Here is a 19,490-nt window from a genome sequence, read left to right as displayed (position 1 = left end):
CAAGACAGATGTGGAGTCCTGAGGGCAGGGCTCCAGCGTGCTCGGTCAGTCTCCTACAGAGACTGACGGGTGGAGCTGGGGATGGGTGCATTATAGGATGGCTGGGTAAAGGGTGGACACACGATGCAGCCATTGTTGGCTGCCACTCCAGGAGGCACCACCTTCTTTGACCCTGCTGGTGGAGTCCGGATGCTGCTCTGGCAGCCAACCCTCGACCACATGACTTGAGCAAATACTGAGGGTTTGAGCTTCCCTGGTGGCTCAAACGGTAAAAAAAAATCCGCCTGCAACACGAGAAACCTGGGTTCAGACCCTGGGTTGGGAAGATCCTCTGGAGGAGGACATGTCAACTCACTCCAGTATTCTTGCCTGGACAATCCCCATGGACAGAGGAGCCTGGTGTGGCTACAGTCCATGGGGTCACAAAGAGTTGGACATGACTGAGCAACTAAGCACACAAGACAATTGTGGGGGTCCCACGTGACCTCGCCAGGGGTTAGTTCAGGGGTGGGTAAGTGACTGAGTTCCTTCATCCTTAGAAACAGAGAGCAGCTCTTCCCTCTTCTGCAGGGCACCGGTTTTGCCTGGGGCCACAGCAGCCCCTGCGGGTCATGAGTGTAGTCAGGTCCTTGAGGAAGAACCTACACAATTGACCAGCCCGAGAGCCACCTGCCTCTGGAATTATCACATGATGATAAATCCCCTTAATGCTCATGCCTTCTTGAGTTAGGTTTTCTGTCTAAAGTCAAATGTTTCAACTGCCCTGGTGGTCCAGTAGATACCAATGTGCCTGCCAACGTAGGGGACACAGTTTCTATCCCTGGTCCAGGAACCAAGATCCCATATGCTGTGGGGCAACTAAGCCCGTGCCTTGCAACTACTTAGTCCACATACAGCAACCAAGAACCTGTGCACCATAATGAAGACCCACAGTAGCAACCCCGCCACCCCCACAAATATCAAATGCTTCCCAACTGATGGACCACTCTTTATGGAACTGGCAGAGGAAAACAACTTCCATAGTTGCGACATGTGAGCTTGGTGGTTGTGGCTCCTGGGCTCTAAGCCACAGACTCAGCAGTTGTGGCACACAGGTCTAGGTGCTCCACTGCTGTGGGATCCTCCTGGACCAGGGATCGAACCCGTGTCTCTTGCATTGGCAGGTGGATTCCTTTTCACTGAGCCACCAGGGAAGCCTTGAGAGTTTTTTTTTTCCTAAACAGCTAATTTTTTTCTTTTTGGGGCTGTGCTATGCAGCATGCAGGATCCTAGTTCCCCGAGTAGGGATTGAACCTGTGCCCCCTTGCAGTGGAACTGTGGAGCCCTGACACTGGACTGCCAGGGAAGGCCCTGAGGCAGACGTTTTACATGTGAGCAAACCTAGGGGCAGAGTGAAGCCCCTCACCCACACCACATGGCTGATGAAGTGCAGGCCCTCTTGTCCTCTTGTCTCCCAGTAAATCTAAGATGGGCTGCAGGACAGGTTCGGTCTATGAGGGTCTCTGAGTTCCTGGAAACTTGATGAATCTGGCAGGTCAAGGCCCGCAGAAGACAGCAGGAGCCAGAGGAGTCCCGAAGGGGGAAACGTCTGTGGCTGGGCTGGAATGCCTGGCTTGGGTCCCACAGGCTCCAGGATGTCAACTGCGCGACAGGAAACGGGGAATGGAGCTGAGGCCAAAGGCCACTGGGGCAGCCCAACCTGCTTCAGGGCCTCCTAAGGCTGGCTGGTGACCAGCCACGAGAAACACTGGCGGGGTTCAGGGGCTGAGGTATGCTAGGAATGTTTGGCAGAACTTGGAACCTGGCTGGCTGTCAGAGATGAAAAATACTGAGACCAGTGATACAGAAAGCAGCATCAGGGAGCCTGGGGAGAGAGGGGTGGGCTGGGAGGAGATGGAATCTGAGGGGAAGTGAGAGTTTTCCACTTGCCAGTGCCAGAGAGCCTGAAACACAGAATCACAGCCTCCCAGTGTCACTGCGGGGGCGGGGACTCCTGAAGGGACCGTTCCTGTGGACAGGCAGCACAGCGCTGGGTCAGAGTTGGTCCCTTGGAATCACACAGGCCCAGGTTCCTGGAAAAGTGATCCCGCCCAAGTGGATCCACTTTGTTGAGCCTCAGTTTTCCCTCTCCCTCTATAAAATGGGACATTCTACCCACCTCGTGGAATTGATAGAAACAGCCCACTGAGCTCATGTATCAATGGGACAGTCCAGAAAACAAAGAAATAGACCCCCACAAGTGTGCCCAGGTGATTTCCCCTTCCAATGAGCTTTTGCTTTAAGGAGCAAAACAGGGACAGCGGAGGAGAAGGAGCCTTTTCAATAAATGGAGCTGGACACTGGCAGGCAAAAAAAGGAATCTCAACCTAAACCTTTCACCCTATGAAAAAACTAGCTTTAAAAAATTAACTCAGAGTCAACTATGGACTTAATTGCAAAATATAAAACAATAAAAATTTCTTAGGAGGGGAATTTCCTGGTGGTTCAGTGGTGCAGATTCTGTGCTTCCACTGCAAGGGGCATGGGTTTGATCACTGGTCGGGGAACTAGGATCCCAACATGCCAAGTGGTGCAGCTTAAAAAAAAAATAAGGAAAAACTTCTAGGAAAAAACGTCTTCAGGACTCAGGACTAGGAAAGAGTTCTAAGATTTAACACCAAAAGCAGGATCCATAAAGGGAAAACAATTGTAATTTGCATCTCACCAAAATTAAAAACTTTTGTTTTGTGAAAGACTCTGTTAACAAGATGAAAAGACAAACTAATGACTGGTGGGAGGAAGTATTTGCAAACCGCAGAGCTGACAAAGGACTTGTGTCTAGAATATACAAACACTGAAACACAAAGGTGTTCAACATCATTAGCCACTGGAGAAATGCAAATTAAAACCACGATGAGCTATCATCACACCTATGAGAATAGCTGAAGTGAAAAGTGGCGATGACACCAGATAGAGATGAGGACGTGGAGAAACCGGATGACTCACAGCTTGCCAGTGGGAACGTACAATGGTACAACCACTCCGGAAAATAGTTTGGCAGTTCTTTTTAAAACTAAAAATGGACTTACCACACAGTATGCAATTGTATTCTTTTCTTTTTTTCCCTAAACACTTTTCTACACACAATACAGAATGGTCAGCACACCCTTTCACTGAAATAATAATGCTCTCAACTTGCTGAGTAAGTGGCACTTGGAGAAACATCTCCCCACACCCGCCCCAGGTTTACTGAGGTGTAAGGGACAAATAAAATCATAATATACTTAAAGTTGTACAATGTAATGGTTTGAAATATGTATACGCTGTAAAATGATTACCACAATTACCACATCTAACATCTCAAATAGTTATATTTTTTGGGGGTGAGAATGTTTAAGATCTACCCACTTAGCAGATTTTAAGTGTATAATACAGAATTAACTACAGCCACCATGTGACACGTGAAATCTTCAGAACTCACTCATCTTATAACTCAAAGTTTGTGCCCTTTGACCAACACTGTCTCATTCTCCCCACCCCCAAGTAACTACCATTCTATCTACTCTGTTTCTTTGATTTTTTTTCATTCCACATGTGATACTGCACAGTATTTGTCTTTCTGCTTTATCTCACTGAACATAATGCCTTTAAGGTTCATCCACGTTATTGCAAATGGCAGGATTTCCTCTTTTTATGGTCCATTGTGTATATTACACCACGTTTCCTTTATCCATTCATCTGTCAACAGCCATTTAGGTTGTTTCTATATTTTGGCAAGCAACTGCATTCTTGGGCATTTATTGCAGAGAAGTGAAAACTTCTTTTCACGCATGTTCAGAGCATGAACATTTGCACAGCCCAAACCCAGAAACTACCTGAATATTCATCAATGGTACCACACCACCAAATACAACTCGGCAACAGTAAGGATTTGACTACAGATACAGGCAAAAATGTGGATGACTCTCAACTGAGAGAAAAATCTCAAAAGGGCACATACTGTGTGATTCCTTTTACACAGCATTCATGAAGTAAGAGACCCAGAAAAGATTAGTGGTTGCCAGAGGGATGGGGGAGGGGATGGGTGTGGCTATAAAGGGGTAGCCGGAGGGAGTTTCATGGTGACGGCACAGTTCGGTCTTAACTGTGGACAAAACTCCACACAGCTACACACACACAGGTAATTGGTGTATTCTGAATAAGCACTGTGGATTGTACCAATGTCAACTGCTTTGATATTGTATTAGTTATTCAAGATGTTAAATTTGGAGAGGCTGGGTGAAGGATTCAAAGAGGGCTCTATACATTTCTTTTAAACTTCTTGTGAATCTATAATTATTCAAATAGTTTAAAAGCAATAAGATAGGAGTGGGGACACCAGGACTTTGGGGGGAAAATGCTCCTTGGAATTAACAAAAAGCATCATCCCCACCACCTCTATTCTTGGCTGATGGCTCCATGCCAACTGCCACTTCCAGCCTCAGCCACTGTTGCCACCCAGGTGCCCCCACAACTCAGACTCCTCTCCATTCCACACCTTTCTGCTTACTGATGTCTGTGGCCTCTGCTCTGTCTGGAATGACTTTCTCCCTCTTCTCTGCGGCAAACTCCTATTCATCTCTCAAAGCCCTATTCAAATACCACCTGCTCTGGGCAGCCAGCTTAGAGCTGGGGTTGGGCTGAGCTCCCTCCTCTAAGGCCTGAGTCTATCAGAGCTCTTGGCAGTGTGTGCATCCCTTCTGAGATCTTCTCTCACCATAGACGGTGCTGATAACAGGAACCCCTGGGTAAGTATCTTAAATATTTCTCCTGGCACCTGGAACACAGAGGGCTCTTGGGACCCACTGCAGTTGAGAGCTGAATGGTGGCTACCAGAAGATGAAAGAGTATGTTTCCCCAATTTTACAACAGAGGCTTAGAATCAAGCAGTGGTTTAGTGTAGTAGCTCTCAAAGTGTGTTCCCTGGGCTGGCAGCCTTGGAATCACATGTCCTACCCTAGTCCTACTAAGCTGGAAATTCGAGGGTGAGGCCCAGTTATCAGTATTTTAACAAGCGCTCCTTCTGGGTGATTCTGAGGCATGTTAGTTAAACAAACTCACTCACTCACTCCATCCTTTCATCAAATATACACCAAGGATCTACCAGTCCCTGAGCTGTGTGATGGTGATCATAAGAACAAAAAGTGTTATATATTGGAAAGCAGCAGGCCTGTTCATGCACACACGCATGAATATACATGCACGCACACTTCCCTGGGCTAACAGGATGGAGAGGACTCAAGGCCGTCATCAGGAAAAGACAAACGGAAGTCAAGGGAACAGGTGGCAACATGTCACTGTGTGGGAGGTGGGGGTACAGGGAAGGCTTCCTGGAGGAGCATCAGCACTCACACTGGAAGAGTGGGGTCCAGGGAGTCTGTGGGGGTGAAGATCATGAAGAACTTCCAGGTGGACAGAAGAACACAGGGAGGATTCTGCAAAGCACACAGCCTGCCTAGGAGATCAGAAGTGGCTGGGGTCTAAGGCCACACCACCCTGAACTCGTCCCATCTTGTCTGATGTTGAAAGCTAAGCAGGGTCGGGCCTGGTCAGTACTTGGATGGGAGAAGGGGCTGGGGAGGCTGATGTGCAGGGCACTGCACGAGGCTGGAGAGGCAGAGGAGGAGGAGGGGTCCCTGCTGGCCACAGTGAAGCGTGGAGGCTGTGTCACGAGAGCTCTGGGACACGTGGGGGTGGGGTTTGGAGCAGGCAATAGACGTGGCCAGCCAGACAAAGACCCCCTGGCTACTGAGTGGGGGTGGACTAGAGGAGGTGGCACAGAGGCTGGGGGCTCAAGGAGGTGGCCAGGGCAGGGCACTGGGGAAAGGAGGAGGGGGCGGGGGCAGAGATGCTCAGGAGGTTGAAGAGATGGGCCGCAGTAGAGGGGAGGGGAAAGGGAGGCATCCAGGATGAGGTGCACGGCTCTGGCCCAAGGACAGGCGAGTGGTGTGGCCACCCCTCAGACAGGCACCCCAGGGGAGGAGGAAGGTTCCAGGGCACTGGAGTGGAAGGCTGCTGGAGAGTAAGCTAGAGAAACTGTGTTTATTCCAAGGGCACCGAGAGCCAGGCAGGAGTTGGGAAGATCCCCTAAGCTGCCAGACTGGGGAAGGGGACTGGCCCTAAAAACTGGGTAATGCTGGGGGCCTGGTGTTGGGGGAGCGTGGGCTGGAGGCAGATAACAGCTGTGTTGCAAGGGGCGTGCTCAGACAAGTGATTCAGGCATTGAGAAAAATGGCAACTGAAACGCTGCTGCAAAGACCGGCAGGGCCCTTCCTGGTCAGGCTGGCTTGGCCCCACATCCTAACACACACAGCCCTCTATCCTAGCAGGCCTCTGAGGACCCTGGGGAATCCAAAAGCCCCATAAAATGGCAAATAAACCTGTATGTCAGGTAAGTGCATCTCCCGGGGAAGAAGGTTGCTGGCTTTCATCAGATTCCTTAACGGAAAAGAGAGAGGAGAGTCTGACCTTTCTGGGGATGGCTTGTATCTCGCGTAGGTGGCCGAGCCGGGGGTGGAGAAGCTCCCAGAAGGCTGTCGGTAGGGAGGGACTTTGTCGACCCCTGCTGGTGACGCTGTGTAAGGGGTTTCGGGGAAGCTGACGGGCCTGGAACAGAGGTAGGAGAGAGGAAGAGGGTGGGGGTGAGCAAGGAGGAGCCCGGCCCAGTCCTGCTACGCAGCCACACCCCCACACCCGTGGGCTTCACGTGCTCTTCTCTGTGGGGATGGAGGCAAGGCTGCTGAGCGAAGGGCTGGGGAGGCCAGGACACCCCTTCCCACCACAGCTGAGCCCACCCCTCAGAGTCTACAGCCTGACACAGGCTGGACGGGCCACCCACACCAGGGACAAGACTCTCCTCTGCAAGTTAGATTCCCTCATTTCTTAGAAATTTTTCTTTAATATATAAGGTATTCAAAAGCACTTATCTGTAAGGTATATGCCATCATAATAAAACAAACTGCCTAAAGTTACCACCGACCCGAGAGCTAGAACTGGGGCCATGTGTACCCATGGGTGGGCTCCTCCCCCCGCCACTTCCCTGTCTCCCCAAGAAGTAATCACTCTCCTAAATTTTGTGCTTATCAGTCCCTTGACCTTTAAAACAAATACATGGTTTTAATCACACATGGTAGGGTGGATTTCCAACAGCAGGCACTGAGCGCCCCAGCTCTGTGTCCACGCTCCAGAGGCTCACGAGGCAAGTTTAAGGCAAGGAAGAAGGGAGGGGTAAGAGAATGAGAAGGCAAGGGAGAGGAGGAGGGCGGACAACAGGCGGAGAGAGAGAAAGGCAGAGGGCGGCAGGGGGCAGGGGGGGGCTGGGTGGCACCCCTGGGCAGGGGTGGGGGTGTCCTTACCTCTTGCTGTGCAGGGGCTGGGACTCCCGGAAGGGGACCATGGGGGTCTGCTTCGGGGGCCGGCTCAGGGACTGGGCGTGTCCAGGGGTGGCGGGGGCGGCCCACTTGGAGGCCGGGAGAGAGTTGTGGGACGCGGGCCCGCTCCACTGCCAGGGAGCGTTGCTGCGGTAGGGGGGCCGGCCCCCTGGGGCCAGGCCCTCCGGCTCGGTCTTGGGCTCCGAGGTATTCATATCATAGGTTTCTGGCCACCCTCTGGGAAGAAAAACATCGTTACTCGGAAAAGGCCCCGGCCCACCAGCGCGCAGCGCTGCTGCTTCGCAGCCCAAATCTGAACAGTCTTCTATTTTAAAGGCCGAGTGGGGACCCTTCAAATTGGTCTGAAATGGAGCAGCTCTGTGTCCTCAACCGAGACAGGGTCCAACACAATGACCCCGACTGCTGGGCACACTCTACTTCATCTCCCCGTCCCTTCCTCTTTGTGTCTCCTAGTCTCTCCCTTCACCCTGACCCAGGACTCCAGTTGGCCAGTGTCCTCTTCAGGCTAGCTTGGCGCCCCCACCCTCCCTTGGCAGTACTCAGGGCCAGAAAGGCGGATGCCCTCGGCATCAAAGGACAGTATCTGCCTTGTTCCAAAGAAGCTCAAAGGCAGCTGGAAGAGGAGCAGGTGACCTACTTTGCAGGGTGGTTGGAAAAAAAAAAAAGCCACAAAAAATCCAGAACCTTGAAATAGATGCACAACGGCCTGTGACTCCCCCTAGACCAGGCTGGCACACGCACCGCAATGTTCCTGGCTCAGGGCGGGGGGCTCCGCGGGCTGGGCTGGCGTCCTCCGCCTCCGCTGCAGTGCAGCGTGGGAGGGGGCTCTGAGCCCGAGCAGGGGGCCATGCTCACAAAACCCACCTCCCAGGGGCTGTGGGAGCCAAGCTGGCAGGAGCCCTGGGCCTGGAAGCCATCAGGCCCACACCGAGCCAGCCCTCTGGGGTTCTCCTGAGCCTCCTGGAGCCTGGGGCACTCGCAGGGTCAACCGGCAAAAGATCTGGTGGTCGGGGACCCAGGTCACGTCTGCTAAGGAGGCATCAAAAAGTGACCCAGGAATGTTCTCTGGCACCTGGGCCAGACACACAGTGCCCTCGGCAGCACTGGAGCTGGAGCTGGTATTCAGAAGCGCCTTCCAGCAGCTTCTCTGGATCAGTAGGTGCCCACGCCTCACCAGGTGCCAGGTGAGGAATGACAGCATACGAACGCCTAACAGGACCTGCAGATCTGCCAGGCCCAGGTGGAGGTGGTACCACCGTGGACCCAGGCAGTGCATACCCGCTGCTCCTGCCTGCCTAGCTTCTACACCCCCTTCTCCTGAGAACAGGTCTGTGGGCTCTGGGTGGGGTGGATCCCACTTCCTGGCTCCAGGTATGAGCATGTGACCCAGGCCAGCCAATCAGCAGCGCTTCTTTGAGGTGACGGGCACAGGATTGTCAGGTGCCCCAAGCTGAGCCAATCAAAGACAGTGAGCATCAACTCTGGAACTGCTGCAAGGGGGGTGTGGTGGGGGGTGGGCAAGCAGGGGAGGGGGGGTAGGTGGTAAGAAAAAGATCTGTTTCACTGGGCTGCTGAGCTGGGGAGACCTAAGCTGGAGCTGCGACGAGGAAGAGGTGGCTTGAGAATGATAGCAATGCAGAACATGAGACAGCTGAGAGAGATTCTTGATGAAGATGTCCAAGACCCTGCATAAAGCCACATTTCAATCTTGCCCTATCTCCCAGTATTCTTAGGTGCATTAGCTAGTCAAGTTTCTCTTTTGCTTCACCTCTGTTGCTGGTTATTATCAATAGATACACTGAAGAAAGAAGCAAATTGAGGCACAGAGAAGTTAAGTAACCTATCCAAGGTCACATAGCCAGTAAGAGGTAGAAACTGAATTGATTGATTTATCTTTTTTTTTTTTTCCTTTCTTTTTTGGCTGTGCCATGTGGCTTGTAGAATTTTAGCTCCCTGACCAGGGATTGAACCCACGCCCTGGCAGTGAAAGCACTGGATTACCAGGGAATTCCCAGAAACTGGATTTAAAGATAGTAAGCTGACTCGAAAGCCCACAACTTTAACCACCATACACACTGGCTTACTGGGACAGTGGTTTGGGAGCCAGTGGGTAGATTCCGCGGGCCTGTGACTTCTGCCCCTGTTACTGACAGCTCCACCTTTGGCCAAGAATCCCTGGGCATGACCTCAAAGAGGGAAAACAATCATTGGAGGGTAGCACAGACTGACAGAGAGCCAGGGCGCAGCAGGCGGACAGCTGGTTCAGATCACAGCTCTGCTGCTTATGGCCCATGTAGTCTTGGGTGAAGGAGTTTCCTTCTCAGAGCCTCAGTTTCCTCATCTGCAAAATGGGGGTGGTGGTGAGCATCAGCTAGAAGTCTGGCGCATGCCAAGTGCTTAACACATAACAGCTGTTGTTGTGGTTGCCTTCTCCAGCTGATTCTGTGGACTCTGCCTGCCATTCCCACAAGCTCAGAAGCAGAAGCCTTCTTTCCATTTTCTGAAGTCCAGCCAAACCCACCCAGGGGCTCTAGAACAAATTCCTTCCCCGTGATCTGAGATCCATCAGCATCTAGATTACCCTGAGTGCTCAGTAAAGGAAAGCAGATGCCTGGGCCCAACTCAGCTCCTCTGAATCACAGTCCTCTTTGAGGCGGGGCCCAGGAAGCTGCATTTTACCAAGCTGCCAGGGATGATGCTGACATGAGAAAGTTTAAGAAGCTCCTTTCACTGATCCAGTTTTAGGATTGTTTTTAAAAATTAGTGTTATTAAACGGCACCTCTGTCCACCAGTTACACCCACCAGAAGCACCCACAGCTGCCAGGTTTTTACATATTCTTGACTCACTGCATTTTCTGTAAACAATCAATTACTACTCCATCATATGGATGACCTGGGATTTACTCAGCCAGTCTCCTATGGTTGGACATCTAGTTTCTTCCAGTCTTTTGCTCGACCAACAACGCTGCACTAAACATTCCCTCTCCAATCTCTCAGCCATGTGCGGAAGATGCCTGGTGATGGATGGCCAGCTTCACAAACCGCTTTTCCTATCTGCCACCTCCTCTTTGATTCCCAACAGCCTAGTTTCTGGAGGCCATGGGGACTCCTTTCTCTCTCTCCAACTCACTCACTTGTGGGGTTTCAATTCCCCTTCTCAGGGAGGAGCATCCCCTCCCTTCAGATATCTTGAATCCAAATGAGGAACCAAAGGTGTCCTGGATCAGCTTCTCCATCAGGCAGGACAGACACAGTGAGATGAGCCTGTACAAACACGCCAGGTTACCATGACACGCTGCTTCAGGGACTCTGGGATGTCCCTCCTGGCTACCTGGCCCCCCTGGGCGGGGCTCACTTGAGAACCCCAGCCTCAGGGTCTGGGATGTCCCTCCTGGCTACCTGGCCCCCCTGGGCGGGGCTCACTTGAGAACACCAGCCTCATGGTCTGGGGGTGTGAGTATGACCCCCTGTATGCTATGCAGTATCTGAAGAGCCTGGGGTCCAGACCCAGGGCCTACAAAGCCTGGCTGGTGGCAGGGATTGTGACACCCAGGCTAGGAGGCCAGGGTCATAGCAAGAGGCTGGAGGAACCGCAAAACTGGACTATCAGCTCTGCAAACGAGGTCAGCCAGACCCCTCTGCGCTTGAAGAGCCACACACACCATACAAGTCCCAACCCACAGCTGTCCCGTTTCGGTGGCTGCCTTGTAAAGGGAGCTGGATGATAGCTTTCCTCCTAAACAGGGCAGGGAGTGGAACCCGTCTGTCTGGTCACACCCTCCTTGGCCTCATCTCCCCAGAACTGGAGAAGGGAGCCTGCAGATGCTGCCTTTCACTCAGCTGGTCCCTACCTGCAGGTCCAAGGATATTTGTGTGGCCTCTGGTGCTTCCGAGCTTTGGAGAGTCATCCAACAGGCGGGCTGCTACTGCGTGTGTGTCTGTGTGTGTATGCAACGAGGCAGAAGGGTTACCTCAGCCTGACTTGCCCCTGCAGAGCTTGGCGTGGGTGTGGCCCGCCCTTGGCCCCATGCAGGGATGGAGGAAGCCCTGGAAGAGGGCTGGGAAAAGGGGAAGCCTAGGGCCTGACTGGAGTCCCAAGGCTAGAGGACTGGCACCTGGGTGGCCAAGCCCTGGGTTGTAGCAGGGTTGAACTGTCCCCCACCAAGTTCAGAGCAAGCAAGACTCAAGAAGGTGGGAGGGTGCAGCCAGGACTCACATGCCCACAGCTCGAGACTGCTTTGAGAGGCAGCAGAATACACGGAGATGGGGAACCTGGACTGAGTTTTGCTCTGCCACTTAGTAGCCATGCAACTCTGCACAAGACAGTGGTCCACCCTGGGTGTCAGTTTTCTTATCTGTAGACCAGGGATCACACCAGCCCTGGGAGATCACGTGTGTAAGCTCTCAGTGTCCCCTCATTGTGTGCCTTTCTCTTGGCTCACCCTGTTCCAGCCACGTGTCCCTCCTTCTGGTCCGTCAACAACCCAAGGGCCTCTTGTTCTTACCCCCCCCCCCCAGGCCTTTCCTGACCACCCAGTCCGATGTCAGGTCAGGCCTAATGTTCCTCACACCCAGGACCTCATGGCTGGTGTCTTCTGAGTGCCTCCTACAGGCCACGTCCTGTTCTGCGTGCTCTGTGGGGCTCGCCTCCTCCAACCTTATAGCCACTTTTGGGTAAAAGCTCCATTTCCTCTTTTATAAAAGAGGAAAACAGGCACAGAGTGGTGGGGAAATCTCAAGGTCACAGTTAATAAGACGAGGAGCCTGGGCTCAAATGTAGGCAACCTCCCTGCAGGTCTGCCTTCCCACTACACCCAGTGACTTCTGCTTGGACTGTGTGAACCATCTCACTGGCTTACTTTTTTATTGGTTGTCTTCCCCAATCCATTCATCAGGGCTGTGAGGGCCCAGGCCCAGACTGTCCTTTGTGCAGCTGTGCTTCAGGCCTTGGGATGTAGTGATTCTAGAACCACTGTTTCCAAGTCATCGCTGGAGGTTGCTAGGGTACCAATTCATTCTTCTCAGAATCACATCTATCCTGCCTTCTCTGTACAAATTATATTTCAGAGGAATCAAACGGCTGCTGAAGGAATGTTCATTTTGGAAGAATTCCAGACAATAAATGAAGAAAAGATTTCCTTGGTGGATGGGCCGGTGGTTAAGAATCTGCCTGCCACCGCAGGGGACACAGGTTCAATCCCTGGTCTGAGAAGATCCGACACGTCGAGGGGCAACTAAGCCCGTGAGCCTCAACTACTGACGCTGTGCTCTAGAGCCCGGGAGTAGCAACTGCTGAAGCTCGCGTGCCCTAGAGCCTGTGCTCCGTGACAAGAGGAGCTGCTGCGATGAGAAGCCCGTGTGCTGCAGCTAGAGAATAGCCCTGCTCACGGCAACTGGAGAAACCTGGTGTGCAGCAACAGAGACGCAGCACAAAGACAGACACATAAATACATTTGTTTAAAAATAAAGAAGGCAGGCTAGAACTGAGGGCATCACTTGAGTGTGACCCATCATGACACAGGGGATCCAGACAAGGATCACAAATGGCTGCTGAGAGCCGAGGGGAAATGTATAGCGTTTAGGGTCAGGCTGCCACCCTCGGAACCCTCTGACCGCCCCTAGTATCACTCCCACAGGGACAGCCAGACATGTGGCGCCTCCTGATGGATGCACACCTGGGAAGTGCTGTGACCAAAAGAAATTCAAGGACCTCCCTGGCAGTTAAGACTTCGCTTTCCAAGCCGGGGAAGGTGGGTTCGATCCCTGGTCAGGGAACTAAGATCCCACATGCCTCAAAGCCAAGGAACTGAAACAGAAACCAAAAGTAATATTGTAACAAATCCAATGAAGTCTTTAAAATGGTCCGCATCAAAAAAAATCCTAAGAAAAAAAAAAAAAAGGAAATTTAACTAGAATCTGATCAAGCTTTTATGCCTAACTCCAGTTTGTGGGAAATACACGTGCCAGAAGAACAGGTTAAAGGACATCAGCAGGATGCAAGCAGATAAATCCAGGAAGCGGGAAACTGAAAAACAAGAGGCCCGGTTTCCTCCCAAAACAAAAGGTAAGAAAAAATATAAGATTAAAAAAAAAAAAAAAGAGATTCATCAACCAAATGCCACAGGAAGAGCCTGTGATACAAAAGAAGTTAAAGATGGACAGGGGAGTTGAGGCAGTCTGCTAAATTTTTTTAAGGTCCTGACTGGGTAGAGACACAGTTGAAGGAGTTGAGACTGCTTCAAATAATCTAAGGTGGAGAGGTATGGGATGAAAAAGAAACAAAGACAAAATAAGAACTGGCCACATGTTGACAAATCTTGAAACAGGGGACTTAGCATGCTTTTAATATGCTTGAAATACGGGACTTCCCTGGTGGTCCGGGGTTAAGAATCCACCTTCCAAGGCAGGGGACGCAGGTTCGATTTCTGGTTGGGGAACTAAGACTCCATAAGCCATGGAGTTTAGACTAAGCCCATGGGCCACAACGAACATGCCACGTGCAGCAACTAAGGCCTGATGCAGACAGATAAATAAGAGAAAGATGCTTGAGATATTCCATTAAAACAAAACAGAAAGAAACAAATCCTGCCCTGGCTTCCCAGTGAACAAAACCCAAGCCTGACACTGTGTCCAGGAAGGGCGCCCAGTCTGCTCCCCCGCCCAGGCCCTCTCCCCCATCTCAGCCTTCCTCGGCGTGCTCCACACCGCCCTACCTGGGCTGCAGGAACCCTCCCCCTACATACGCTGACACTCTGGAGACCCTGCCCTGGCCTGTCCATGGCCTGGGTTCTGCTGGCCTGGAAAATCACATGGCAGCCTCCACCAGGGAGCCCTCCCTGACCACCTGTTAGCCCCTTCTAGACCCTGCTCTTCTCCTCGGAGCTCTTCACTGCCTGGTCCTGTGTTACACACCTATTTAATGACTGCCTGTCAGGACACAAACTCCAAGGGAAGAGGGGCCTTTATTTTGTTTACTGCTAAATCCTACTTAAGACTTCAAATGGAGTGTATACACAGTAGGGGTTCAGTAAATACGTGCCGAACAAATGATGAAGCACATTGGACCTTTAGGCAAGGTCTTTTTTCCCACTATTTTTTGGCTATGCCTTGAGGTATGTGGTATCTCAGTTCCCCAACTAGGGATCAAACTCACGGCCCCTGCAGTGGAAATGGTCTTAACCACTGGACCGCCAGGGAACTCCCTCAGGCAAGGACTTGAACGCTACGTGCGACTAAGGAGGGCGCCCACCTTGTGGGGCTGTGGTGGGGGCCGGAGGGGACAGCATGCGCGTGCAGAGCTTAGACCATGACTGCCTGCAGGAGGGGTTCCACAGATGCTGACTTGGACCCTGACACCATTATCGCCACCTGCTGAGGAAGGGCCCCAAGGGCCAGGGCCCGGGGAGCTGCTGACCTCTCCGGGGGGACAGACTTACCTCCGGGGCGTGCCGTCGTCGAAAGGCGGGATGATGACTACCTTGACGGTGACGGAGGTGCGTAGCAGGTCGATCATCTGGTCGTGGGTCAGTGTGACCACGGCCACCTTGCAGATCTCCACCAGCCGGCTGCCCTGCCGCAGGCCGGCCTGCCAGGCAAACCCGTAATCCTCCACCTCGGCCACGGTCCCGTCGTACTTCACGTGGAAGCCCAGCTGCCCCAGCCCGTTCCGCCGCAGGGTCATGTCCACTGTCTCCCAGCCGTTGGTCATCACCTGTGGGCCACACGCAGGGTCCAGTTTCACAAGCTGCTCGGGGGGAGCAGGGGCAGCTCTTGGGGGGAGATTCTGCCCTTTGGAGGCCAAAGAGCACCCCCCAACCCCTCCACTCTCCCAGGTGATGTCAGGGTACAGGCGCGCAGACACCCACCTTGTCCCAGCCTAGGCTTCTGACTCCTGGAGAAACGTGTACACCTCATACAGAGGCGGTGGTCATGAGTTGTGTTCTCCACATGCCCCTCCCGCCCTCTCTATGGTTGGTGGTCTCTGGAGCTTGTTTTGGGCTTTCCAGGTGGCACTAGTGATAAAGAACCTGCCCACCAATGCAAGAGACGTAAGAGACTCGGGTTTGATCCCTGGGTTGGGCAGATCCCCTGGAGGAGGAAACAGCAACCCACTCCAGTATTCTTGCCCAAGAATCCCATGGACAGAGGAGCCTGGTTGGCTATGGTCCATGGGGTCACAAAGAGTCAGACACAACTGAAGCAACTTAGCACGCATGCACACGACTTGTTTTGGCCAATGAGCTGTGAATGGGACTGGCATACTGTCTGGGCTGGGGCATTTCATTGCCAATTTGAGACCCTCTTCAGGCCTTTCCCCTCTGCCACGGCCACTGGGATTATTTCAGAGACCGCCTGTTTGGTCAGCTAGGGTCTGTGAGTTTACAGCCTCCAGCCCAACCTGAGATGGTCACGTGGCATGAGTGAGATAAACCTTTGTTGTCTGAAGCCCTAATGGATACGGTGACTGTAAACAGAGTAAGCTGGAGAAGCCAGAGACCAGAGACCCTGCGAGTTTTTCTAGGCAGGGGGCTCGGCGCCACAGTCTTTACTCCAGGACCTCATTCTGCAAGGCAAAAACCCCTTTCGAACCTCCACCTCAGACTGTCCCCCATCCTGAAGCCAACCAGACCACACTGGGAGGGCCTTCTCTCTGATTTATTCCCTGTTTCACTTGTGGGAGACTTTCGCCATGCTAACCTATGACCATAGATAGGAGAAGCCACTGAACAGAACACCTAGATCTTCAGCATATCCTTAGGGATTCCCTCTTCTTCTTGGAATAAAAAGATTAACTTGATAAGCCAGAGCTGTTAACCAAGTTACAGCAAGATCTGCCTGCCTAAAAACTGCCTTAAGGAAAGCGGCTGTGTAATGGTTGACATTTCCCGTGAGAAGTCATTCCCTGGTTAGAAATGATGCTATCTGATGTACTCATTAGAGCTGCACAGTAAGAATCTTATGTCACAAGCCACGCTGCGCATTCATACATTTACACATGTATCCACATACACAAAAATATTCTTTGCAATCCACACAGACGTTCCCGAGTGTGGGTAGCAAGAAACGAGTGTGGATGGTGAAGGACTTACCTGAAGATGTAAACACATCTGTTCCTGGCTAGTCTGGACAGTGAGCATTTGGGAGGTGAGGAAGCATGTGAAACTGGGACAAAGCTCCATGAGACCAGGTGCCTCCTCAGTGCCTCATTCTTTTCTAGCCTGTCCTTGAAAATTGCCTATTGAGATCCAGTAACTGATTTCATGGCCCAACTTGTTTACATGCCACTAAGGAATTACTATTCTTTTTTAAAATACATAATAGGCAAAATAGTTATTTTTCAGAAGCTGTATGTTTTAGAGAGAAATCTTGACACATTTACCGATGAAATGATAGGATGTCTAGGATTTGTTTCAAAATTATCAGGGGAAGGGAGAGAGGGAAGGGAGAAACAAGATGGGCCCCAGGCTGATAACTACGGAAGCTGGTGATAAGGCTAGGGGTTCACTAGGCGAGTTTCTCTACTTTTGCGTCTGTTTGAAATTTTCCATGATTAAAAAGCTAAAACAAATTTGTTTGAAAGGAAAGCCTACAGTTTAGTGCCTCAAAAGAGAAACTCATGACTGGCTTCATCCCAGACCATGGCCTCTGCTTTGGGAGTCAAAACGCTTCTTCCCTTTGAAGTCATCGTCCTTGTGTCCCGTGAATTGAGTTAATAATAGTATCTCCCTCACTGGGTTTTGGGAAGAAGAAATGCAAGGTTGCGCAAGGCTGCAAGGAGTCAGATAGTTGGCCCCCTGCGAATGGCCACTTTTGCTATCACTACAGACAGCACGTATGCGTGCCTTCAGTCCACGGTCACTGAGTGTCTGCTGCACACCAGACACTGGCCCAGGTGCTGAGGACGCAGCAAATATGTAAAAATACACATCAAATGGCGGTAGGTGCTACTGTGACAAAGCCGGGAAAGTGGGTGGAACAAGCTCAAGGCCAGGTTGTGGAGGGGGTTTTTATAATTTTGGATAACAAGGCCTCACCGATAGGTGACCTTTGAATAAATGCATGTAGAAAGGGAGGGAGGCATGTGGGGATGAAGAACGTGTTCCAGCGAGAGGGCACAGGTAGTGCAAAGGCCCTGAGGCTGACTGCCCGATGAGCCCACTCTGGACATAGAAGTCTGTGTTCTTGGAGCAGAGAGAGTAATAAGGAGGCAAGAGTGACAGCCAGCCAGGCTATGTAGGGCCTCACAGGCCACCATAAGGAACCGGGCTTATACCTGGAGTGAGCTGAGGGGTTTGAGCAGAGCAGGGACATGATCAAGATCCCTCTGACAACCTTCCTGAGAACAGACCCCAGGGACGCAAGCAAGGAGGCAAAGGAGACCAGCAAGCAGGCTACTGGACAGGCCAAGAGGGGCTGCAGAAAGGGCAGGAGTAGCAGAGTCTGCCTCCGGGGGTGGAGCCGACAGACTGGACGTCGGAATGAGAGACAGAGGAGTGAGGCTGGTGCGGAGGCTTACGATTCCACTCACGTGATGGGCTTGTTCTCTGATGAGACAGGAGAACCCCGGGAGGCAGGGGGAACGAAATCAGGAGCTTGCTCTTAGATATGTTGAGTTTCACAGGTTGAGTAGGCAGTTAGTCATTAGTCTCAAGTTTGGGCACAAATAGGTTTTGGAGTCAGAAAAATCTGGATTCAGATCCCAGTCTGCCACCTACTGGCTGTGTGACTTCTCTGAGCTGCATGCTCCTCATGGGTCCAATGGGAATAAAAACAGTGCCTACACTCCACAGGGCGGGTGGAGGGCTATGAGATCATCGGTCATGGCGCACAATCAGGGGTCAATCATCTTATTCAGCTAATTGACCAATCAGCATTTAATAAACACCTACTATGTGCCAGCCCTGATCTACACAAATGAGATAAGCAAGTGAGCAAAACAGAGGCCCTTGTTCACGGACCTCACATCCTAATGGGAAATCTACACACCAGCTGTTGCTGTAGTTTAAGGCGGGGCATGAAGTTTGGAGTCAGGGAAGCTGAAAGCTGGTCTTTACCAATCCCACCTGAACTCAAGGAACGAGTGCAAAAGCCTAGAAGGGTGAAGAGGGCTGGCTGTGATACTGGCCTCTGGAGATCACAGCCTCCTAAGTCAGGCCAGCTTGCCTGGGCAACATAACTCATCCAGTCCTTAAAATTTCCAGATGATGTAGGATGGTAAGTGGTAAGTGGATGGTAGGATGGTAAGTGGCAGTGCTGGGACTTGAAGCCAAGCCTTCTGACTTGAGAACTTGTGTCGTTAACTCCCATGATATACTGCCTTCTCTAATTCATGGTTGACATTCTGCTAAACCCACTGAGAGCCAATCACTGACCACAGCTTTCCTTCACTCGGGGCTCTGAGGTAGCCTTAGTACGTCTTAGCCCAATGCTTCCAACGACCATTACCAACTAAACTGTCATCTCACTTGAGACCAATCTGCTACCTTTGGTTTGGCAGCTGTCTGAGCCTGAGCTGCCAAGAGGTTAGGGTAAGATTTTTTAAATCTAGACTGTGAGTCTCTGTTCTTTAACAGAGAATGTTAAATCACTTACATTTATTGTGATTACCTATGTGGAATTATTCCTGCCACATAATTTTGTTTTCTTATGCTTTTTTACACCCCACCCCCAATATCCTGCTTCCGCCTCTATATTTTAAAGGTCCGGGAAGTCTTTCATTCTGTTGAGGTGGCCAAAAAGTTCATCTCGTGTTTTGTAAGAAGGTACAGAAAAACCCACATGAACTTTTTGGCCAATCCAATATTTTAATTCTTCTGGAAAGTATCCTTACATTTTTAACATGAGTTTAAACATCTAGAGTGAGTAAATAAGCCTTTTGTCCTCTCAAGGTGATGACATGGAGAGCCTCAGATCTTTGGCCCAAGCCTTCCCCAGGGAGAACCCAGGCTGTAGAACCCACTAGACCCCCGGTGTTTAAAGTGACAATTCTGATTCTCTTGGGGCTGACGAGTGTCCTGGGCCAATTGACGGGGCTCAGGGAGGTACTTCAGTGGTTCCTAAGGCCTCTGCCAGACCACAGA

The 19,490-nt window shown here is 51.5% G+C and overlaps 1 protein-coding gene across 5 annotated transcripts in view; it reads right to left on the bottom strand.

Annotated features, from left to right (window-relative positions):
* Positions 1–19,490, bottom strand: part of SIPA1L3 (signal induced proliferation associated 1 like 3) — a 253,444-nt gene that overhangs the window by 56,455 nt on the left and 177,499 nt on the right. For all 5 annotated transcript variants that reach the window (XM_018062310.1, XM_018062313.1, XM_018062312.1 and 2 more), the window contains exons 10-12: positions 14,847–15,121; positions 7,374–7,625; positions 6,487–6,624 (exon numbers count right to left, since the gene is read on the bottom strand). In XM_018062310.1, the coding sequence (XP_017917799.1) occupies positions 6,487–6,624; positions 7,374–7,625; positions 14,847–15,121 (665 nt within the window). The remainder of the gene's footprint in view (positions 1–6,486; positions 6,625–7,373; positions 7,626–14,846; positions 15,122–19,490) is intronic.

The sequence above is a fragment of the Capra hircus genome, chromosome 18 (assembly GCF_001704415.2).
Source record: "Capra hircus breed San Clemente chromosome 18, ASM170441v1, whole genome shotgun sequence".
Lineage (NCBI taxonomy): Eukaryota > Metazoa > Chordata > Mammalia > Artiodactyla > Bovidae > Capra > Capra hircus.
Note: the sequence above shows the minus strand (reverse complement) of the source record. Positions and strands in the feature narration are given on the sequence as shown.